This window comes from Trachemys scripta, chromosome 1 (assembly GCF_013100865.1).
Source record: "Trachemys scripta elegans isolate TJP31775 chromosome 1, CAS_Tse_1.0, whole genome shotgun sequence".
NCBI classification, from domain to species: domain Eukaryota; kingdom Metazoa; phylum Chordata; order Testudines; family Emydidae; genus Trachemys; species Trachemys scripta.
In genome coordinates, this window is record NC_048298.1 from 290,147,795 (window position 1) to 290,173,395 (window position 25,601).

The window sequence follows — 25,601 nt, forward strand, 5'->3', positions numbered from 1 at the left end:
ATGAACAGAACAGGTAATCATCAAGTGATCCACCCCCTGTCACCCATTCCCAGCTTCTGGCAAACAGAGGGTAGGGACACCATCCCTGCCCATCCTGACTAATAGCCGTTGATGGACCTATCCTCCATGAATTTATCTAGTTCTTTTTTGAACCCTGGTATAGTCTGGGCTTTCACAACATCCTCTGGCAAGGAGTTCCACAGGTTGACTGTGTGTTGTGTGAAAAAAATACTTCCTTTTGTTTGTTTTAAACCTGCTACCTATTAATTTCAGTTGGTGACCCCTAGTTCTTGTGTTATGAGAAGTAAATAACACTTCCTTATTTACTTTCTCCACACCAGTCATGATTTCATAGACCTCTATCACATTCCCCCTTAGTCGTCTCTTTTCCAAGCTGAAGAGTCCCAGTTTTATTAATCTCTCCTCCTACGGAAGCTGTTGCATACCCCTAATCATTTTTGTTGCCCTTTTCTGAACCTTTTCCAATTCCAATATATCTTTTTTCAGATGGGGCACACACACAGTATTCAAGACATGGGCATACCTTGAATTTATATAGAGGCAATATGATATTTTCCTGCCTTACTATCTATCCCTTTTTTAATGATACCCAACATTGTTTGCTTTTTTTGACTGCCGCTGCACACTGAGAGGATGATTTCAGAGGACTATCCACGATGACTCCAAGATCTCTTTCTTGAGTGGTAACAGCTAATTTAGACCCCATCATTTTATAGGTGTCAAGAAACTTCTCTCTGCATCCTGTCATGAGGTGACATGTACCCACTTAATATGGGGATAGTTGAAATCCCCCATTATTAATTATTATTGTTTTTCCTTTTAATAGCCTCTCTAATCTCCCTGAGCATTTCACAGTCATTATCACCATGCTGGTCAGTAATATATCCCTACTGCTATATTCTTATTATTAAAGCATGGAATTATTACCCATAGAGATTCTATGGTACAGTTTGGTTCATTTAAGATTTTTACTTCAATTGATTCTACACTTTCTTTCATGTATAGTGCCACTCCCCTACCAGCACGACCTGTTCTGTCCTGCCGCTATATTTTGTACCTTAGTATTACTGTGTCCCACTGATTATCCTCATTCCAACAAGTTTCTGTTATGCCTGTTATATCAATATCCTCATTTAATATGAGGTACTTTAGTTCACCGATCTTATTATTTAGACTTCTAGCATTGGCATATAAGCACTTTAAAAATTTGTCACTTTTTAGCTGTCTGCCATTACATGATGTAATTGAATGGGACTTTTTTTCATTTGACTGTTCCTCCTCAGATCCTAGCTGTATTTTATCATCTTCCATCCTCTCCTCCTTCTTAGGACATAGAGAATCTCTATTAATAGATCCTCCCTTAAGGGATGTCTCTGTCCGAACCACATGCTTCTCTGCACCTGTTGGCTTTTTCCCAGCTCTTAAACTTAAAAAGGTCGTAGAGCGTTTTTAAACTAAGTGCCAGCAATCTGGTTCCATTTTGGTTTAGGGGGAGCCTATCCCTCCTGTATAGGCTCTCCCTTTCCCAAAAGTTTCCCCAGTTCCTAATAAACCTAAATCCTTCCTCCCTACACCATCATCTCATGCACGCATTGAGACCCCGCAGTTCTGCCCGTCTAACTGGCCCTGCGCGTGGAACTGGAAGCATTTTGGAGAATGTTACCATGTAGGTTCTGCACTTCAATCTCTTACCTCGCAGCCGAAATCTGGCCTCTAGGATGTCTCTCCTATCCTTCCCTATGTCATTGGTACCTACATGTACCACGACCACCGGCTTCTCCCCAGCACTTCAGATAAGTCTATCTAAATGCCTGGTGAGATCCACAACCTTCGCACCAGGCAGGCAAGTCACCATGTGGCTCTCCCGCTCATCACAAACCCAGCTATCTATGTTTCTAATGATCGAATCACCCATTACTAATACCTGTCCCTTCCTAATATTCTACCACCATCAAATATTCCTTATTGACACTAACAACTAGCTCGTACTTGAATAGTCAGGTGTAAATATGTGATTTTTTTTTTTTTTTTTTTTTTTTTTTTTAAGAACAGGTTTTTCAGTGTCTCTGCTCTCCAGGTGGGCCTGCCTGTTCCCCAGGCCTTGGCTCCTGCAATATTGTCCAGGCAGCCCAGCTCAGAATCTCCTTTCTGGTAGGAGTACTGGACAACCATAAGGCCAGAATAAGAGAGACAGACAGACACACTTTAAAGGAAAGCTGAGATTCTGGAGCCCAGTTCCTGGCTGCAATATACAGAGGACCTGGCTCATAACACTGGCAGAAAAAAATGGTTACTAACCCGTAACTGTTGTTCGAGATGTGTTGCTCCTTTCCATTCCAATGTAGGTGTGTGCTCTCCCAGAGCACCACTGGTGGAAAGTTTTTCCCCTCAGTAGTATCCGTCAGGTCAGCTCTGGTGGCCACTGGAGTCGCACTGGTTTGTAGGGCCTGCTGATCCCTCTGTTCCTTCTTGCCGGCTAACTCTGACAGAGGGATGGGGGGGTTTGGAATGGATATGAACACACCATCTCTAAGAACAACAGTTATGGGAGGTTAGTAACCATTTTTTCTTCGAGTGCTTGCTCATGTCCATTCCCATGTAGGTAACTCACAAGCAGATGTAGCGGGAGGGTTCAGAGTTCACTGACAAGCAGACTGTAGCACTGCTCTGTAAAACCCAGCATTGTCTCTAGTCTGTTGAATGATGGTGTAGTGAAATTCCAAAAGTGTGGACTGAGGGGGAGCAGTGTCAACCAGTGTTGGTGAGCGGTGCCAGGAGGGAGCGGACTGGGGTTGTGCCATCATGGCAGGTTTCCCCTTCAACATTATCTGAGGCCTTGTACCTGCAGAAGTCTTTCCCATCAGTGCCACTATTGACAGCTCCCATATGACCAGGGATGTTGGCACCAGTAGCACAAGTCCCCCGCCACCGGCATTGAAAGTATTGGCAGACTTGTAGGGCCTGGTGCCTCCCTCATGGCGGAGAGTCTTTCGGCGCTGGACTCAACGGCTCCTGTTCCAGGACTGGAGTCAATGGTGCGGCACGGGTTGTCAATGCTACAGGGTGGCCAGACGTGGGTCACACATTGGTAGTGTTTCTCTGTCCCGCCAACCTCAGTGTAGGTGATCAGCCTCTGTAGGTCTTCCTTTGCTTCTTTCTAGGCACCGGCGATGGTGAATGGTGCCAAGATTCTTTCACCTGCACATCCTTCTTCAGCACCGGGGATGACTGACAGTGCTGAGGTTCCTTAGGTGCGTTTGGAGCATCTCGCCTTGGGGCTGGAGATGGTGAATGGCACCAGACATCCTGAGGTGAAGCTGGGGTACTTCTTACCTAGGCCGAGGTACTTGGTGCCAAATCCGAGTGGCCCGGCTCGGATGGAGGTCGGAGTGCTGCCTCCAGGAGTATAGAGCAGAGTCTAGCATCTCTATTCTTCTTGGTGCATCAAATCAAATCCCTATAGATCTTGCACCGCTCCCACACATGAGCTTCCCCCAGACACTTGAGACAGCTGGAATGGGGGTGATGCACAGGCATAGGCTTGTAATAAGATTCCCAAGGCTTGAAACCCACAGACTGAGGAATGCCTCCGTGCTGGAGGTTAACCCCATTTAGTTATTTATTTAGTTAGGAGCCTTGTTAGTAATTAAGTTTCTGTTGTTAAGTACAATCAACTACATACAATAAGAGTAAAGAAAAATTGACTGAGGAGTACTTCCAACAGCAAGAATGAGTCATACTTCCAGCAACCCAAGAAGGAACTGAGGTGTCAGTGAGTCGGCAGAGTCTTTTATACTGGTGCTAGGAGCGCATGACTCCAGGGGACACCAGAGCCAGCACAATGGAGACCACTGAGGGGAAAACTTTCCGGTGGCGGTGCTCGGGGTGAGCACACCCCTACCCTGGAATGGACATAAGCACATCCTCGATGAAGAATGTCTTAGAATGTCTTTGTTCTGTGTTCATGTAGAGATCAAAGGAAGCATCCTAAGTGACGTGGCACCTGGCTTGAGTTGAGGTTTTCTAGCGCTTTAGCAATTTCTGCTCCCATTGAAGATGATGGCAACACTTCAGTGGCAGTAAGATGGGCTCTGACCTCACAGGGGAAAGAGGAAGTTAATGAGAGCTTCAGCTAATCAAAGTATATACAAAATTTGGTGGAGAAGAAGTCTTCGCCAACGCCTCACCCTCAAACATCTATTGGTGCCTAAACCAGGGCACAATAATTGAACTGAAATCACCCCTCATACAAACATTGACTTTCATGGCTAGAGTTTCCCTTAAGTTTAGAATTTTGGTCTCACCATTTCAGTCTAGAAACCCACCTTTTCTCCTGTTTCTTTTACAGGCTAAGTAGGGGCATTTCCAAGTGATTACAGCACATCCCAGATAGCCTCGCCACCTCTCTTCCTGACTGGGCAGTTGACCTTGGACAAGTCACTAAACCTCATTGTGTCTCAGTTTTCCTATCTGAAAAATAATATTTTTTAGTTTACCTCCCTTATGCTGTAATACATAGAGTAGTTAATGGGTTGTAAAGCACTTCTGAGATCATGGTGTGAAAGGGCACATGGGGTGAACGGGGTTATTACATTCACTTTTAAGACATTTCTTTGTGGCTCTTTACATCAAGTGAAGTACTGAAGTTTGAAAGCATGGCGAGAATCCACTGGATATGGGAGTAGGGAGTCCCTACCAGCCAAACAGATGCAATTCAGACTATAGAGAACAAATTCAAATTGTTCCAACAGGTGTATTACAATTCTAATCTTAATATCCTTTATCTCAATTTCATGTTAATGTATTCATTGTTTTTTTGCAATCAGAAGTGCTAGGAAGGAAGAATGAAATGGGATCAGGTTAGTTTGAGCTAGTGATAATCTTGTACAGTCCTTGCATTTCCTTGGTAGATGATGCATCATCTACCATTTCTATAGCTAATCCTAATGCTCAGTTTCTGTTGGGCGGTCTAGTAGATTAGAGATTCTTTAGTAGAATAGAGAATCCCCAGGTACAATACCGCAACCAAGTGGAATGTGTTGAACTGAGTCAGCTCCCAGCAACCTACATGAATTTGTCCACATTTTTCCTGAAGTGTAGTGCCCAGAACTGGACACAATACTCCACCAGAGACCTTATTAGTGCTCAATAAGAATTACTACTTATGTCTTGCTTACAATGTTCCTGCTAATACATCTCAGAATGATGTTCACTTTTTGTGCAATAGTATTACATTGTTGACTCAATTAGTTTGTGATCCACTATGGCCCCCAGATCCTTTTCTGCAGTACTCCTTCTGAGGCAGTCATTTCCCATTTTGTATGTGTGCAATTGATTATCCCTTCCCAAGTATAGTACTTTGCATTTGTCCTTATTGAATTTCATCCTATTTATTCCAGACCATTGCTCCAGTTTGTCAAAATAATTTAGAATTCTAATACTGTACTCCAATGTGCTTAATACACCTCCCAGCTTGGTATCATCCACTAAGTATATTGATGCCATTATATTCACCCCTCCCCCCAAGCTAAAAGCAATTAAAACTAAAGATGGGGCAGCTCTGACTGGCTGCCTTTATTCAGGAAGCAGTAAAGACAAGCCAATTACCCCTCTCCCCCCAAAGACTGACTGGTTTTCCCCCATCAATCCATAGGAAGATCACAAAACCCAGAGGTGGGTTGTCAGCAGGACTTGAACCCCGGACCCACTAGATCTAAAAGCACGAGCCTCTATTGCTTGAACTAAAGGACTTGCACTTTTGGCAGAAACCAATTCAAACTTTCTATGCAGAATAGCCACTAGAGTGGGAAGAAAGACCCAAACTGTTAATGGGGTACACATTTGTCCGATAGGGAATAAAACTAAGACAAAGCCACAAGTGATCTAAATAAACTGGAATCTCTGGGCAGGTCTGCACTACAAATGTACCGCGGCACAGCTGTGGTGCTATTGTGATTTTGATGTAGACTCTAAGCTGCCAGGAAAAAGCTCTTCTGTTAGTTTAGTAATTCCACCTCCACAAGAGGCGGCAGCTACGGTGGCGGGAGAGCTCTTCCTGCTAATATAGTGCTGTCTACACTGGTGCTTAGGTTGGTATAACTACGTTGCTTAGGTCGGTATAACAATGTTGCTTATGGGTGTGGATTATTCATACACCTGAGAGACGCTGTTATACTGAAGTAATTTTGTAGTGTAGACCAGGGCTAAGTCCAATTACAACTCTCTTTCCTGTCTTAGTCAATAGTGTAGATTTTTCTATTGCTGTAACACTTGAATAGATTGTCCTCTAAAGGAAACTTTCATTCCATCTCTGCCCCTCCCAAACCAACTTTTTATAGTACTATAATTCACATTGTTTCTCTGAACTGTTTGTTTTGCTTTTGGCTTGCAAAATAAATTCTTTGAGGCACTTAAATGCATTACTTTAGAAGAAGAATCCACAATGCAAAATATCACATTCCAAAGAATCTTTGGAATAACAATAATGATAAAAACCAGGCATACTGATCTCTGCCACGCTATGCAAGAGAGTTGTCGTAAATCAGAGAGGAAGGATGGTTCTGTGGTTAAAGCACTGAAACTCTGATTTTGGAGCTCTGGGTTCACTGCTTTGCCACATTCTTCTTGTGTGACCATGGGCAGGTGGTTACTGTGCCTAAGTTCTGCTGAGAAATGGGCATATTTTCCTACAATTTTTAATTATTTACAGTAGCATCCACTCTGTGCTAGGCACTTCCCAAACACTTAAGGGAAGCCCATACCTCATAGGAGCGTCATGATAAATTCATTGACATTTGAGAGAGACCGATATTACATTGATGCAGGCCAAGTAAGTACGTGGATAAATTCTCTTCTATTTCCTGACGTACGGATTGCAAGTGTAACACTGCTTGTTTGGCATATAGAGTTGGATTGGGACTGGATTCTGTCAATACACATTTGCCACACTATTTGTAACTTTATTCTGTGGTAGATGCAATAAAAGATATGACATTTCCTTCAAGTCAGAAGAGTTTACAGTGGACAATTTGAAAAAAAGTGTAATTTTATTACATGTAATTTTAAAGTTTTTATACAATACTCCAATGCAAAAAACAATAACTTTCCAACAGTTCTCTCCCCTTTTATTTAGAATAGCCTAATTAACTTGATTTGGCCCTCAAAACAGGGCAATAAGTCTTTCGATTACTATTATAAATAATGTTTGAACATCTAGATTATATGTTGCCCTTTGCATGTTAATGTATCACCGATGAGCAGCTTTACTTCCAATTCAATTAGTAAATTTTCTGAGTATATTTTATAGCAACATTATCTTTTCTGCAGTTTCCTCTAAGCCTTGAATACATTTGATTATTTATACATAGCAAAATTGTCACAAATTCATAATCATGCAACCACAATACAAAAGAAATCAGTCCTGTTTGTTCCTTCAGGGTAATTCTACAGAGCTAACATTTACATGAAATGTTTCAATGGCTCAGTTCAGCCTCTGCTGCAACTCCCTGGAGGTCCCAACAGATCAAGTTAAGAAATCCCAATTCCAGGCACCAAATGATTAATCCTCTCATCAGCACTCAAAACCATCCTCCTGCTTCAATTTTTCCCACCTCAGAAGTACAGTAAACTCAAAAACAGCAACGTGAAGATTTCCAGCTCTCCAAATGTAAGTTAATGTTAACCTTCTAACTTGCATCTCTTGCAACAGTTCACTTTTTTAAAAGCATGGATACAGCACACAGAACATTTGCTGCAGCTTCTGTATAGAGTTTTATAACCCCAAAATAATGCAATTAGGTTTGTTTTGTTTTTCTTCACCTGCAGGGTTACACAAGCCTGTTATTCATGAATACAGCAAACCAGCTATGACTGGTACAACCCTACGTCACCCAAAACTTACAGCCATGTGTTTCAGTTCTTAAAGGCTCCACATTTACTGGCTTTAGCAATGAATTCCTTTAGCAGGGGGCCATCCATTTGCCAAAACGCTGCAGTCTGTGTCACTTCCGTCAAATGGTTGACACAAAACTTAAAGCAGAATTCTTCTAAATCCTAGACACAAAACAAAACAAAAAGCCTTTTTATTAGCTTTGGTTACACCATAAGACTATTTAGAACCAGGCTCAAATGCTTTTACATCTCTTGTGTAATTACAGTGGAATTATAAACAGATTAGAGAGCTACGTAAATACATTATCCCAGCTGTTCTCAACCTTTTCCATACCGTGCCCCACATTGCAACAAAAAATAGATCCTCCAAACTAGCCAGAAAGAACAGAAGGTGCTCATGACCGTTTCAAACATGTTCACAACTCTCACTTTAAGAGCCCATGTACTAGTCACAATAGCATATTTTACTTAAAACAGATTGAACTGCCTCATCTCACCTCAAAAGTTTCTCCTGCCCTGGTCAAGAGTGTTCGCAGACTGGATTGGTTTTAGCTATTTCAGAGGAAGCATCCAGGGTGGAAATTATGTCTACATTCCACTGACAGCTAACGGAAAGAGGAGTAAAAGCCATCTTTGAAAAACGATACCCAAGACTGGATTGAGAAAATTCAGTTCTTCCATTTCCACATTAAAGCCTGGTCTAAATACAAAGTTGCACTGGTTTACCTAATGGAGCGATGCTGCACTGGTTTAGAGAAAAGGCTAATTACAGCATAGTATATCTAGATCAGGGGTGGCCAACCTGTGGCTCCGAAGCCACATGCAGCTCTTCAGAAGTTAATATGCGGCTCCTTGTATAGACACTGACTCCGGGGCTGGAGCTACTGGTGCCAACGTTCCAATGTGCCTGGTGGGGGCTCGCTGCTCAACCCCTGGCTCTGCCATAGGCCCTGCCCCCACTCCACTCCACCACCCCCCCCTCCGAGCCTGCAGTGCCCTCACTTCTCCCTCCTCCCCTCCCAGAGCCTGCTGCACTCCACAAAACAGCTGATTGGGAGGTGCGGGAAGGGAGGGGGTGGCGCTGATTGGCGGGGCTGCCGGTGGGTGGGAGGCGCTGGAAGCGGGAGCTGATGTGGGGCTGCTGACGTATTACTGTGGCACTTTGGCAATGTACATTGGTAAACTCTGGCTCCTTCTCAGGCTCAGGTTGGCCACCCCGATTTAGATGGAGATATCTTTAAAGAAATCTATAAAGTTCATGCAGGACGCCTTTATGTCCACTAGGAATAAACCAGTACTGAAATGGCTCTATTTGTTTCTCATGGAAATATTTAGCAGGAATGTATTGGGCACAAGGTAGCCCAAGTCCCATACTTTAATTCTACATCACACTAAAGTCTGACCCACAGCCTAAATATTTATAGAATGCCTTCCATCTAAAGATCAAAAAGTGCCTCAAACAATTCTCACACTGCACCCACATGGTATTAATATTACACAGAGTTACTAATTCTGCAGCCCACAGCAAAGTCAGCCATAAACCCCAGATGTTGTCAGATGATTAAAGTAGCCAACTGTTCCATTTAGAGAGGAATCTTCTCTTTCATGCTACAATTCTAGGTTCGGACAATCTGTTATAGTAAGGACTACTGCATCCTATTTAAGTATCTCCCCTTCCATCCCGCCTTCCCATGGAGTAGAATGTTAATGTGACAGACCCCATCTAGTCTAGTCGTACTTCAATATCCAGCCTACAGAATATACAATAGTTTTAAAGACAATCAAGCCACTTACAAGCCACTTGCAAGTGTGATTAGGTAAAGCCATATTTGCATTTCTGCACTTTCGGCCAGGATGGAAAGTAAGCTCACTGACACCAAGTCAACCATTCTTGACACAGCAATACAGAAAATGCCCTGGTCTAAGATCAGGATCTCTGGAGCTGCATGCATGTTTTGGCTTGTGTTGCGTCTATGTAATAAGTAACAGGTTTATGAAAGGCCGAACATAGCTGTGAATTTTTATAACAAATGGACTAAACCGATTTTAAATAAAACTACATCACGTACACATTTACTGTATTACAGTACTTTATTAATAAGATTCCCATGCTCCAAGTCAGAGTAACAAAAATACAAGCAGTATTATCATTACAGGAAGACACTTTGGAAAGTTCAGAATTCTGCAGAAGAATTAGATAAGTCATATTTGCACACTGGATCACAAAGTAAAACCTCAGTGTATATAGTGATAAATGATAGAGGCACAAGATACTTTCAGTGATTAGTTAGCTGCAGGGAGAAACTGGACCTACAGTGTAACGCTGGCCATTACAATTCAGCCAGTCATTAATCCCAGAGAAACATACTGCATCTCAGTACTGGAAAAGTAGACAATTTCATGATATGGACGTATTTTAAATAGATGATGCAGTTTTAACTGATGCTTTTTAGAGAAAGAACATCCCATGAACTAACTACATTACTAAAGTCATCTGAACTTGCCATTTAGCTTACTGCACATGTAATTATAGATTCTAGAGACACTTAAAGTCAGTCTTCTGAATGTTGTAGATGCCCAAGAGAAGCTCAGAACCACAGTGCAGAGCCTTCCATTTTGCTTTGGTTTAGCTTTTACACCTGGCAATCAGTAAGGCAGACTGTACACAAAGCTCAATCAGCAAAAGGCAGAATGTACATCCTGCAGCAGAGTAACTGTTTCTTTTCCCACTCTTTAAAAGGGAGAATCATGAAGGCACACGGGAAACGCATTCTGCAGGACTATTTCACCTCCACCTCCCAAACCACATCCATGGATGTCACACCTGGCTTTGTGAAATTAAAATCGATAACCTGCCATTTCAAATACAAAGCTTTGTATTGTGTCTGTTATCTCCAAAACAAAAAAGGGTTGAGAGAACTGCAAGTCTTTTAACAGATGAAGTTAAGCTTTGAGGTAAGCACAACTGCACCTGTATATGTATGCGCATTTTGGTCGCTACAAAGCACATGATGTGTGATCTATGAAGCAACACAATCTTTCATAAGAGTGAACAGCCTATAGAAAAATATCTAGCTGTAGCAGAGTCGCATATTTAGTAACAAAGGCTAGTCTGAGTAACAAATGCCAAAGGAAATCAAGAAGTAAATACCTTCAGGACCTGCAGACCCTAGGAGAGGAGTCTGCCAGCTGATCTGATTAAACAGCAAAATAGTTAAATATTACTTCATAATGCGAAAAATGTCATTTGCATCTCCCCTTCATATACCATTTGTCTGACTTCATAGTTCAGTTAGCTAGCTCCATGATGAGCTTTACTTCCTGCCATTTTATTCCATTGTAGGAACAGATATTACACTTAAGATATTCTACTTTGATTGTAATCTGATTTTTATTGTTAAGTTAAATATAATGAAATAAACTTATTTCCATTATCAGTTCAGTAATTAAAGAATTTGGATATGTCATTCTAGATGTGTACAATGTTTGATGCCTGAATACCCAGACAATTGTCTTCTATTCCCAGAATTGTAGTCTCTGGTTCCCACATATTTAAAGGAACTACACACTACATAAAAGGAAAATGCAATTTAAATTCAGTGAGGATAAAAATAAATTAAAGAAGTCAAGATAACTATTTTTCATTTAAACCAGATTTAAATTAAATAGGCTTATTTTTAAAAAGAAAAGTGTATTTAAAATTAAAATTATATATAAAAAGTTATGACAAGCTATATTAAAAGCCTAAGCTTAATATAGTCTATTAAAATGATTGTAAATTGAATACAAATATTAAAGCAGTACATGTTTGCTGCCAAAGTTTTAAAGAAAGCCAAACCAGTGAGCTGGTAGAAATCACTGGCTAAACAATCTATAAGCAGTTTGTTGAAGCACTAAACCAGCTTTGATAGCAGTAGAGAATTACAGGTACAGAGGACATTTTTCTTCATTTTAGTTTGTTCAACTTCTTCGGCTCAATGCCTAGTTATTTCAAAACTGAGACACTGATTGGGAGTTGGAAAAAAAAACAAAAAACAAAAAAACAAAAAACAGGAAATATTGTTTTCCCTCTTCCAATCTACGAATAAGAACTGCCATGAGAATGGCTCCACCACTTACTCAACATCTAATTCATTGTTTGTGCCCTCAGAAGCCATATGCCAGAAGAATAAAAACCAGGTGAGAGGATGAGTTCTACTAATTCTAAAATCTTGATGGAGATGGTCACCAGAAGAACAGTTTATTTTACTAACTACAGATAATACTTCCTTTGTTGAATAAATCAATGTTTTAAATGCAAAACAGGTCTTGATAGAAACTTATTTTTTCTTACACATCTAGCACATTTAAGGTAGTTTCATTAAACTAATGAAAAGCAATTTTAAATTACAGTTTTTGTGCATTTTTAATTGCATTCCCACTTCCAACCAAATGCAGCTTGACACAAATCATGACTAAAAAAATTAATCTGTTGAGTAAAAAAATCTACTAAATACGTAAAGCATCATTCACCATTTACTAACTTAATAAAAATGCAAAAATTAAGACAGAATACAGTTATTTTAAGCTACATAATTTCTTAAATAAATGTGGATAAAAGTACCACCACATTTAGTGTAAAGGCTATATTTAGTTGCAAATCAACATTTAATAGTTACCAACCCGTGAGACTCAATTTTTTTTTTTAGGAAATAAAAGTACAAATGCAAAACAAGATTAAAATCAATGATTTAATCAAAGTTTCCTGCTTGCTGATTTAAACTGGTGATTAAAATTGCTTTGATTTAAATCAATCTACCCTGTGTACAAGATAATGGAAGTTTTCATGGCACCAAAATGCTGATGTCTATGTCTATATCCAAGCATAAATCAAGAGGGAGCAAATAGGGTCCATCTGGTGCCTATTATGTCACCTACTTCTAAACAACTTTGTTAACGAAAGTTCAGACGCAGCTGTCAGTACCCTGCCATCAATAATATTACAAGAAAAATCCCAAACACATGAAGAGGATTTAAAAAGCTGCAACTTGTACTGTGTACATATTTAAACGTATTAAGCAAAGATTAGTGTTATAAAACCAATCGGCAGAACTTTTAGAATCTCCAGGTTTTGCTTTCTTTTTAAAGCCTGCCCTTTATTTGCAAAGTAATATTTTCAGCCTCTAGATAGAAAGTTTTCAGCACAGAATTTTTTTCCAGATAACATGGAGCGATGCATTATGAAGCTAGGCAAAACAGCACAAAATGGCTACCATGAACTAGACAATACGAAAGTTATTTATATTGTACTTCATGCAGTGGCTTGATTAAAATAAGACTCTTTTTTATATAAAGTGCTAGTTAATTTGTCTACTACAAGTTTAATACAAAGATATGGCTTTTACTCTGAACAGAATGACTACAGAGTCCAAGGAACAGCACCAGAACCCTACTGCTCAAATTCTCAATGCAACGAGCAATTTTCCCTCAATCAAAATGGAGATAAAAAGCTGTGTGCTATGCTCCATGGTTCTGGTCAAAAAGAGGTAGTCTATTTAGTGAGTTTAATCTTTAGAAGTTTACCTCTGCATCATATCTCACTGCAGCAGAGAGCAATGAAAATGCATTTTCCACAGTAATTCCTCTCTTGATAATGTGTTGACACAGTTTTTTCAATCTGTTTTCACAATAAGATGTAGCCAAATCCAGAAGTCCTGAAATTAAAATGCCATTATATTAGCCAATTTCAATCTCTGCTTTTACAGTATCAAGGCACGCTCCAAACTGTCTTCATTCTCTGTGTGAAGTATGGTATATCTATACTACTGAGAGCCTACCTCCCAGCCTGGGCAGACACGTGCTAGCTGTGCTTGAAGTGGCACACTAAAAATAGCAGCGTGGACATTGCGGAGTGGGTGGTGAATCAGGCTAATCACTCACATGAGGACCAAGGGGTTGAGCAAGCCCAAGTTGCCACCCGGGCCACAACGTCAATACTGCTATTCTTAGAGTCCACGCTTGAGTGGAGCTGGTGCATGTCTGTACCTCCTCAGGCTGGGAAGCACACTCCCAGCTGCAGCACAGACATTCCCCAACACACAACACCATATATCAATTCCATTGGGTGTTATTCAGAAAATCAGCTTTACTGACATTCAAGAAGAGAGAGGCCTTTTCACTACTTTAAGCCCCATCCTGCTAACACTTAGGTCTGGTCTATACTACCCGCCTGAATCGGCGGGTAGAAATCGACCTCTCGGGGATCGATTTATCGCGTCCCGTTGGGACGCGACAATCAATCCCCAAATCGGCGCTCTAACTCCACCAGCGGAGGTGGTAGTAAGCACCGCCGACAAAAAGCGGCAGAAGTCTATTTTGCCGCCGTCCTCACAACGGGGTAAGTCGGCTGCAATACGTCGAATTCAGCTACGCTATTCACGTAGCTGAATTTGCGTATCTTAAATCAACTCCCCGCTGTAGTGTAGATGTACCCTTACACAGGAGCTTATCCCTAAGCACAAGTGGTTCCACTGACAGCAACAGGACTACACATATGTATAAAAGTTAAGTACATGGTTACAGAACCGGGAAAGTACCAAGTGCACAACTGTTGCTATCAAAGCTAGAATTTAACTCAGAGCTTGTCCACTGTGCTGGGTAAAAATTACCCCATTATAGGGACTAAATTTTTTTCTTGAAGTCATTTCAAAGCATAATTGATTCAATTTAGCAAAAGGTACGAATGCTTATTTCAGAAGAGTAATTTAAACACCTCCTCTACCTTTTACTCTCCGATACTTGCTGCTCAATTTATTCAGAGTTACACAGCACTATTTCTGTAGCAAGTTGTTAACAGAGTTTACTTTAGTTGTGCTTTAAATGTAATCACCATGAAACTGATCATATGTTGGTCTTAGGACCATACATGCACCATTTATTCCCCCACTTTTTCGTCCATTTATCAAGTCTCTGGATTTATCATGTAATTTGGCCAAAGAAGACTGTGCTACCTATAGCATCTTCAGGTGGCAGATCAACGCTGTCTGTATATAGGTACTCAAGAAAGGCACGATACACTGGGTAAGAAAATTGGTCTATTTCTATCACCTCCTTCATGTCCTCATTCCAATATGACTGGAACATGGTTCTGAAGTGTTCACATCTAGAACAGGAAGGCAGAACATTTATCTGGCATAACGTGATAGGATACATGTATACTATATTAGAGACCATTTGAAATAAAGCTTCCCTTCATTTTCTCTACAATAAATTAAGATCTCTAAATATAAATGTCATTAAATACCAAAAGGGTATGTTCTCTTCTCAATACTGGGGTACAACAAATGCAAGTAATATTTGTGCATCGAGAATAACGCAATTATTTTGTGTGTGATACAACAGATAAGAATTTGAAAAAAAGAATTCAGTTTTGTACACATGGAATTTAAAAAAGGGCTTTAATAATTTTTTAAATAAAGAAATAGGCCCCTGCTGTGACATCTGGATATTGATCCACACTCAGAAAATGTTAAGAACTGGTATTTCGGTTCAGCCCCTTCTCAAATTTAGTATTTAATAATCTCATTCTAGTAAGTTACACTTAGAGAAATAAAATGTAAAAACAGCATGTCTCGTTCATGTGTATTCAGCCAGTGCAATTAACTATTTAGTTACTTATCTTTGTTTTTAAAAGATCTGGTTAACTATGTGGTTATATTACCTGAGAAATTTCCAGGACAGCTACTGGCCCATGAAAAATAAAAAGACATCAAAACACTAATTCAGACAAATCCCCTCATTTCTAAAGATCTTCTTGTGTCACCCTCATCCTTCCCAGCAGTCCAAAATACAAGCTTAAACAATTTCAATAATAGTGAACAGTCTTAAAAAGTCTAAGTACACCTTCGCTTTTGACAGCACTGCAGATGGCTCTCTCTGAGAGGACAAGTTAACGGGTTGCTCTCTATGCAGTAGAGGGATTGCTGACCAAGAAGCCATGAAACATGAACACTACCTGATTTTTAGAACAGCTTTATGAACATGGATGTATTTTCCATCTACGCGGAATTTTAGGTCTGATGTTTCTGGACTGTCAAACTCTTTCTTCAGAGACTCAGCTACTGTTAAGGAGTCTTCATGCTCTAAAAAAACCAAAGGTTTTGAAAACCAAATACATTCTGTCTAATACATACATACATATGCAGAGTGGCTTAATTAAACAGGCTAGTCAAGAAAAGATGGTCACTGGGTAACTACGCGATGTTTAGGAAGTAACTGTCTGGCAGATCTATGTTGGTAGTCCTGACTGGGGTTCAGTGTTGTCAGCACTCATTTTATGAGCCAATTATGAGAGCATAACATCTGATAAGCATGTCATGAAAAGTGAGGCTGGTACAACAGCCTTGCAACTGCTATCAAGGAAACTATTCAAACCGGAAAACTATTAAAATTACCCACTTGAGCAAACTCCCAAACTGAGTTTCCTCAGCATTTGGACAGATCCTATGCAGGTCTGGAAAATGTAGATTAACCTTCCTGCGAGGAAATGCAGTACATCAGACCCAGCTATGAAAAAAGTGTCCTCGTGTATTATAAGCTTGTAGTGCCCAAGCTGACATTGCTCTCTAAAAAAAATAATTATAATAATTATAAAAATAAACCAAAAAAAAACAACAAAAAAACCAAAAAAAAAAAAAACCAAAAAACCCTCAGATTTACTTTTTAAAACAACCCCAAAAAAACTTATGTTAGCATTTGTGAAAGATGCTTGATTAATAGCACTGGGGATTGAAGTCCTCCATTTACCTATAAAAATGTACAATAGTCAGTAGTAGCACAAGCTTTCAGAGATTTGTGGCATTGCAGGAAACCTAACTATGAGCTTAGCAACCTTAATTCTGCCCACCCCACGTGAACTGGCAGGAGCCCCTTGGAATATATTGCAAGTATGTTTCAGCCAAGGCTGCCCTACAATAAGAAGGCATGAAGGAAGATTAAGTAAGAGTGTAATTTCATGTGGTGTGCTGTGCCGCACAATACTATTCTTTTATTTATTTGAGTGTGCTCCAACTGCCTGCCACTGTGTTAGTGACAGCTATGCTGACTGGTGCAGGGATTCCTGTCAGCAAATTGCCACTGCTCATGGTGTGATATGAGAAGTGCATCTGCAACCAAAGGCAGCACAGACCCTTCACTTCTATGCTGAGTTGTGAGTCATGCAAGCAGAGCAGCACAGTGGTCTATTCTATTTTTCCCATGGTGGATTTCCAGCAGTCCAGTAGTGTACATGACAATGGCAAGTGCACATGACGTGAATTTTAGAGCACTTAAACATTGATTGCTAAACAGTAAGTTGCTTTCACCCTTAGCTATCGCAGAGCTCCCACCCCACTATAATATACAGATTCTAATAAGAAAGCACATTTTCTGAAGGTGCAAATATTTATAATTAAATGGGAAATCTGTTCCATACAAGCATTAGATTTTTTGGCTGTAGCACTGCATAACATGTCCCAGTTTGCTCTCACCTACGGAGAGGAGGCGCCACATCACAGCAGGAGTAGAAAAGCAAGCAAACACATCATCAGTGCAAGTGAAGTGAGTGAGGTGAGGAAGAACAACAGACTGGCCACGGCACTGGCCCCACATATACACCTGGCCACCTTGGGTCTTGGCAGCAGAAGTGTGAGAAGAGTGGCAGGCCGCAATCTCTACCACCCTGTGAATAGAAAAATCAAAAGAAAATGCAGTTTGTCTACAACATATATTTAAAATCACAGAAGCATAAAATTAAAGACAACCTAATTGTATTAGTGGGAAAAGTAGAGAATATGCTATCTGTAGCCCTGTATTTTCTTTTGACTGGGTATCGATTCGAACTGAACAACCTTCACATAATCAGATTCAGTATTAAATTACAGAGATATAAGACAATACAATATCAGATTACAATGACATTTACAGAAAATGATATTCACAAGTCTTTCAACCAACATTCTTCATACCTCACCCACAATAGGCACTTAACAGGCAGAGATTTCTAAAACAAAGGGACATCACCAGATATTGCAATACACGTAAGCAAAGCCGAAGAATAAGCATGAAGAAATTACTACATCTATGTTTTGTAACAAAACAAGATTTGAGAAGTAGCCTGGAAAGCTATTCCCAAATTAATGGTGCATGTTCCAGGCCTTGTCTTCAAACAGCACTTTTAGGAGATAGTTCTCTCATTTTAAATTATTAGTACCAGTGCAGTGAAAATGCCTTTTGAAACAAGCACTTAAAATACTTCACTAAAGCATCTCCCAGTCCCTCTTTGAATGGGCTCTGATATTTAGACAGAGATATAGCCTGCTGTAAAACATGCCTTTATTTTTGGCCTCACGTGTTGTATTTAGTTTCCCCCCCCCCTCCAAGTGTTTAAAGCCTGTTTGGAAAATAAATTGACAAGATTATCATTTTAAATATTCACATTATTCAATAATCACATTCTTTAAAAAAAAACCTATTGTTTTACAGTTTTTTAAAAAACTATGTCCACAGTGTTTTAAAGAACTGCAGCTGCTGCTGTACACTTACCTATTCTGTTCTCCATTTACTCAAATAATCCCTAAACTGTTATCTGAAGTGATTATATACGAACAGAGAAGAATCACATTCCCATTAAAAGAATTGCAAGGATGTATCCAGAATCTCTGTTCAGCTGGTGAACAATGCCACAGAAATGAAAAATTGGGAGGGAAGTTCTAGAGTTAGTTTTAAAGTAAACTGGGTCTTCTTGTTTTCCCATGCTAAAAATATGCATGCCAGGGTTTCAGGTTTTGTCCACATTTAAAGAAAAAAAAAAAAAATCAGTGGAGAACAGCAGACAAAAAACTTCCAATAAAACCTAATTTATCATATTTCCTGGCAGTTTTTCTTCTGTATATTGAAAGTCAGTATCCCAATATGACAATCTAGGAGTAGCACAAATATCAGATTATAGATCAAAAATTGTCTTTCAGCATAGAGTATCAGGTGGTATATCCTGAAATTTGATACTTTCATTGGTAAATCCAGTGTTTAAATTTGTAATGAAAGTGGTGCTGGTGCTCCAGCAATATTTTTTACATTCATAACTGATGAAGCAAGCCCAGAGGGGCTGGGGCTATGAACTGCCAAGCGTAGAGGGGCCAGGACTCAGCCCTGACACAAATTAAGCATTGAGTAAATCCTAATTTACAAAGAAAACAAGTTAAGTATTTTACACACAATCATTGTTTCACTTTAAAATAGTATTAAGACCCATCAGACAACAAGATTTTGGAGCATCCCATAGGATCCACAGCTGGTAACTCCAGCAATTTAGCACGCTGCCTCTTCTCACTCAGGAATTACTACTCTCTATTCACCCCCCACAATACCACTACTATAACCTCACCTCTACCAAGACTGCCCATCCCAGCCAGCAACAGCAAACTCTCTCAACATTAAAATCATTAAAAAGAAAATTCTGTTAATAACTCTTCCTCTCCTTCTGAGGCCACAACCACTTCCTGCCTTCAAATCCATGCACGACTCCACTGTGCCCTCAATTACCAGTGTTTCCTCAACTGTACTCCACCAACACTGACACTACCCTATTTTTTTACTTGCCTTATCTCTGCTCTGTTCTAGAATGTAAGCTCCTATGGTCAAAGGTGGCATGTGTCTTGTAGAGCACCAAGCACATGACCTTTTCTTTCTTTGAGAAATAGAGGTCCTTTACCTGCTGGACATCTGCACTCAAATTCTTTCCTTCAAGGTTGCATCTCCAGGTTAACTCAGATTTCCTTTTAAGCTATTAGGCTTCACCCTGAATGTAAAACTCAAATTTAATGATACACCATACTTATTCCTTGGGACAGCATGGCACTCCGCTTCAACAGGATCTGCTAGTAGCCTCTATTAGTAGCATGTAACATAGATGGCAGATTGGGTAGTATGTATAGACAACAGGAGCAGCAAGAATTAAAATGTATCCCACCAGAAAATGCTGTCACATAGGCACTGACTCCAAGAAAGACTAGTCAAATAAGTTCAGTAGGGGAGGGTAGATTCATCGAAATTTAGCACCACAAATTGCTTTTTCTGGAACATTTTTTCAATTTTATCATTAGCAAGGCATTATCCACTTCATATTTCTGAAATGAAGACTTAAAAAAAAAAAAAAGCCTGAAGACATGATCAGTTCAGAATTTAAGTTCTGCATGCACCTCACTTGAACGATTATTTAAGAGAAAATAAAACCCTATTCTGTATTATCTTTCCTTCCACCAGTGTTCTCCATCATCCAATTTCGTTTCTGATTCTTTATCACTTCAAGAAGTCCTTCACAAAAAACACACTATTTTCTACCATCTTTAGTTTTGTTGAACTTTTAGCAGGCTCAGTACTGAAAAGCTTTGTCACCTCACTTTTATAAAGATGCAAAGACATCTTACGAATGGCCTTGGTTTCCCAAATGGAAAATTTAGCTGTGTAAAGAAAAGGCAGCCAGAAGCAGACTGTTTGCCCATTAGATAACTACACAAACAAAACTAGGTAGAATGAGAGCAAATCACTTATTAAAAATTGACATAGAAGTCCAAGTGTTTCAGAGTTAAGAGGAACTTACAAAACACATCGTTGGCTTTTGACTATAGAATCTCAGACAGCTGACTTTCCTAGTGAATCATCACATACCAGGCTTTTTTTTCCTTCAAATATAGGCATCAATATAGTATAACAACTTGGCACATAGAATCCAAATGTTTTGATTAAAGAGGTCATCAGTGGAATGGCTTGTTGAAATTAACATTTGGCCTCCTTGTCCGTTACATCTCTGCATCAGATATGTATAGAATATACATACTTTCAAACGTTAGCATAGGAGCCACCACAAATACCCTGTCTAGAATTTAGAGGAAAAAAGGTAGGATAAGAGTATGGTATAGTATTATTAACTTGTTAACAAGATTAACAAACAAACAGGAAGAAGTATCCATAAAGCAAGACACACCTTTCTAGAGCTACAGACTCCATAATACATGCTCCCACAACCCAATCTAAAAATGTGTTAGCTGCAGCAACATTACCTTTCCTTTTCCATCATGATCTGCGCTGGGCTTAGCTGGTTACTTTTATTGCCAGTTCCCAGCTGCCCATAAGTGTTAGCTCCCCAGGAATAGAGCAAACCCTCATCTGTTAGTGCTAGTGTGTGCGCATAGCCACAGGTAATCTGTAAATAAATTTACAAGGATTACTAATAAACAGAAACAAGTGGAAGACAAATTATTACACTCATTACATTAATCTGTCTGAAGTCCGTTCAATACCTCCATCATTCTCCATTTAGGACCAGAAACTGCTATTTCCTGATACTTAAAGCTAACATGAAATACATTAGCAATAAGTACTAGACAACCTCAAGCACTGGTAATTTAGTATTCATTGGTTATTCCTCAGTGTTTGCTGCAATTCTTCATTTAATAAATAGAATTATAAAAAAAAAAAAAATCTAGTAACATTCTTTGTCCACAATAGCTAAACAATTTGTCTTAGGTTTTTAACCTTGGACTACTTTATATAATCCCCTTGCAGTCTCTCTGACCTCTAAATAACAAAACTTCAGTAATTCCTCCGGAAACAGTTAAATCTTTCACACGAGACAACTACATACAACTTTTAATCCCAAGATCTCAAAGTGCTTTACAAACTAATGAACTGAGGCTTCAACAGCCCTGTAAGGGGGGTTTTATCTATTGTAGAGGTGGAGAAAAAAATTGGGTGGGTCACACAATCACTTAACCTAAGTTATACAAGTCTGACAGTCCTAACTAGAACCCAGATCTCTTGAATCCTAGCCCTAAGCTTTCACCGTAAGACACTTCTCGCTAGCCTTTCACTCCTAACCCACTGTCTAGATAGAATATTAAGACAAATCCTTTGAACCTCTTAGTTTCCCTGTTCTTGATCATTCCTTACAAGCTTGTCCTCTATACCTCACTTCATCATGCCCCACAATATACAGAGATGGTACCTGCACGACATTGTATGCATAGTTTATTTATGTTATTCAGCAATGAAGCATTTTGACACATTCACAAGGTTATACAAAAGCAAGCATTACAAAGATTGTCCACAATCTTTCAGTTTTAATAGATTTTACAAGAACTAGAACACTAAAATCCTGAATTTAGAAACGTGCTTATGACTCAGATTGGGTGAAATTTTTGAAGACGTATATAATATTAATGCATGGTTTACTTCTACTTTGGACTTACCTGAAGTACACATACACCATGTAATGCTGCCACTCTACAAGGTGTGAGTTGATTACCATTGTTTCCCAGACCTAGCTGACCATTGCCATTGTAACCCCAGCCATATACCTAGTTTAAGAAAAACAAAGATTAAGCTCCCTGTTCTGTTTGTAGGAATACAGAAAATATGAGTTGTAACCAGAGACAATAGAAGTCTGTGGAGAAAGTCCCTTGACATAATGTCAAATCTTCACAAATCTAACAAGAGGAAGGGCAATGGAGATGAGGGCATATTATATTAATTTGATCAATTTCTCCAGCTTCTCTATTCTCCAGGTTTTAAAAGAAAGTTGGCTTTTTAAAAGATGCCTGCCTTTTCTGTACTGAGCTAGTTTCCCAGAAGACATACAATCCCACAAACTCCTGGAAGTCTTACTGTGCTGGTCTAAGATTTTTCAGCGGACAGAACTATAAAGCAATCATCTTGATCAACTTAAAGTATGTCCAACAACAGAGTAGTCCATTACTTCCCTGTTCAGGACTTGTTACTTTACTCCTAGTGTCCATTCTAATGAAAACATCAGAACACCACAGATACAGTGCAACCCAATTATCCACAGGTCTCTCGGGAAAACTAAAACCTTGGAAAGACTGAGGGTCCTCACAGCCCCATCCGTCAGTTGGTGATGCTTTGCTCTGGGACTGGGGTATCTGAAGCAACGTGAAACAGATATCTAATTGGCTGCTTCCAGCAGCAAGGCTGCATTATAAACTTTTTGGGGAACACTAAATGCAGTTAGATAACACTAGAACAACTCTCAGGAAACATAATTCACTTTCAGCTAATGGGATTGCATGGTGTATTGAAGTACACAGGACCACTGTATTAAATGGAAGTTTAACTATGCTAGCTTTTAGATTATCATAGTTAAGCTTCACATTTAATACCCTATTGAGATGAATAAATAAATTTATACTTGGTGTGGTTGTTTCAATCCCTCTACAGATTCAGGAAAACATACTTATCAATGCAATCTTTGCAACCAGAAAAACTACAAGTTACACTGAAAAAAAACATATTCCATATCTGGAAAGATACTGAAACAAGTTGTTACACAACCAATTTGGAAGCACCTGGAGCATAACAGGGAAATAAGGAATAACCAGCATGGATTTCTCAAGAACAAATCATGCCAAATAAACTTAATTTCCTTCTTTGAAAGGGTTACTAGCCTGACGGATAGGGGAGGAAAGAAGTAGATGTAATGTATTGATTTTGACAGTTGCACATGACATTTTCATAATGAAAATGGGGAAATATGGGAAGCTACAAGGTGGATGCACAACTGGTTGAAAGACTACTTAAAGAGTATTTATCAATGGTTCGATGTCAAACTGGAAAAGTTGATAAAATATAGGTAGAAACTGTAGTGAAAGTCAAATGAAAGAGTCCCATTCACATGAATGCACACAACTAAATCGACAGAGTGCTTGTATATAAATGCAAGAAGTCTAAATACTATGATGGGTGAACATGAGCACCTGGTATTAAATGAGGATATTGATTAATAGACATCACATGAACTTGTTGGAATGACAATAATCAGTGGCATTCGGTATAGAATATACAGGAATGACAGTATGTTATGCTGGTTGGGAGTAGCACTATATGTGAAAGTATAAAGTCTAATATAGCAAAAATCTAAAATGAAGTAGACTGTTCATAGAATCTCTACGGATAGAAATTCTATGCTTGAACAATAAGATTATAACAGTAGAAATATACTACTGACCATCTGACCAGGGTGGTGACGGTGATTGTGAAAAGCTCAGGGAGACTAGAGAGGCTACAAAAACAGAACACACTGTAATAACGAAGGATTTCAACTATCCCCATATTAATTGGGTATACATCACCTCAGGATGGAGTGCAGAGATGAAATTTATAGACATCATTAATGACTGCTTCTTGGAGCAGCTAGTCCTGGAACCCACAAGGGGAGAGGCAATTCTTGATTTAGTCCTAAGTGGCACACAGGATTTGGTCCAAGAGGTGAATATAGCTGAACCAACAGTAATAGCAACTGACAATGTAGTTAAATTTAAACATTCTTGGGGGGGAGAGGAAGGGGAGCATTTAATTTCAAAAAGGGGAGCTACACAAAAATGAGGAAACTATTAAATGGAAATTAAAAGGAACAATCACAAGAGTGAAGTGCCTGCAAGCTGCATGGAAACTTTTTAAGAACACCATCATAGAGGCTCAAACTATACATATATCCCGAATAAAAAAAAAAACAAAACAAAAAAACAGCAAGAGGACCAAAAACTGCCGCCATGGCTAACCAACAATAAAATATGTGGTTAGAGACAAAGAGACATCTTAAAAACTGGAAGTCAAATCCAACTGAGAAAAACAGAAAAGAGCATGAACTCTGGCAAGGTAAGTTTAAAAGTATAATTAGGCAGGCCAAAAGAGAATTTGAAGAGCAACTAACAAAAGACAAAAACTATATTTTTTAATAACATCAAGAGCAAGAAGCCTAACAAACAATCAGGGAGGCCACTGGACGATCAAGGTGCTAAAGTAGCACGCAAGGAAGACACGGCCATTGTGGAGAAGCTAAATAAATTCTCTGCATCGGTCTTTACTACAAAGGATGTGAGGGAGATTCCCACACCTGAAATGTTCTTTTTAGGTGACAAATCTGAGGAACTGTACCAGATTGAGGTGTCAATAGAGGAGGTTTTGAAACAAATTGATAAATTTAACAGTAATAAGCCACCAGGACCAGATGGTATTCACTCAAGAGTTCTGAAGGAATTCGAATATGAAACTACAGAACTACTAACTGTGGTATGTAAGCTATCCTTTAAATCAGCTACTGTACCAGATGACCAGAGAATAGTTAATGTAACACCAAGTTTTAAAAAAAGACTCCAGAAGTGATCCTGGCCATTACAGGCCAAGAAGCCTAACTTCAGTATCAGACAAACTGGTTGAAACTATAGGAAAGAACAGAATTATTAGAGACAGAGATAAACATGATTTCTTGGGGAAGAGTCAACATTGCTTTTGCCTCACCAATCTATTAGACTTCTCTGAAGGGTTCAACAAGCATGTGGACAAGAGTGATCCAATGGATATAGTGTACTTGGACTTTCAGAAAGCCTTGGACAAGGTCCCTCACCAAAGGCAGCAGTCATGGGGTAAGAGGGAAGGTCCTCTCATGGATCAGTAACTGGTTAAAAGGGTAGGAAACAAAGGGTAGGTATAAAGGGTCAGTTTTCACAATGGAGACCAGTAAATAGCAAGGTCCCCCCAGAGATCTGTACTGGGACCACTGCTGTGCAATATATTAATAAAATAACTGGAAAAAGGAGTTAAAAAGTGAGGTGGCAAAATTTGCAGATGAAACAAAACTACTCAAGATAGTTCAGTCCAAA

General features: G+C 39.4%; 1 protein-coding gene across 9 annotated transcripts in view; it reads right to left on the reverse strand.

The window, feature by feature from the left end:
- Positions 1-7,045: 7,045 nt before the first annotated feature.
- RCBTB1 (RCC1 and BTB domain containing protein 1) overlaps positions 7,046-25,601 on the reverse strand; it is a 48,032-nt gene continuing 29,476 nt past the window's right edge. For 5 of the 9 annotated variants that reach the window (XM_034758514.1, XM_034758512.1, XM_034758513.1 and 2 more), the window contains 7 exons: positions 22,176-22,283; positions 20,988-21,130; positions 17,418-17,608; positions 15,905-16,031; positions 14,901-15,052; positions 13,474-13,604; positions 7,046-8,073 (listed from right to left, as the gene is read on the reverse strand). In XM_034758514.1, coding sequence (XP_034614405.1) covers positions 7,933-8,073; positions 13,474-13,604; positions 14,901-15,052; positions 15,905-16,031; positions 17,418-17,608; positions 20,988-21,130; positions 22,176-22,283 — 993 coding nt within the window. In that variant the 3' untranslated portion in view covers positions 7,046-7,932. Of the gene's footprint in view, positions 8,074-13,473; positions 13,605-14,900; positions 15,053-15,904; positions 16,032-17,417; positions 17,609-19,639; positions 20,824-20,987; positions 21,131-22,175; positions 22,284-25,601 lie in introns of those variants that run through there. The other 4 variants (XM_034758516.1, XM_034758518.1, XM_034758519.1 and 1 more) reach the window with 4 other exon arrangements.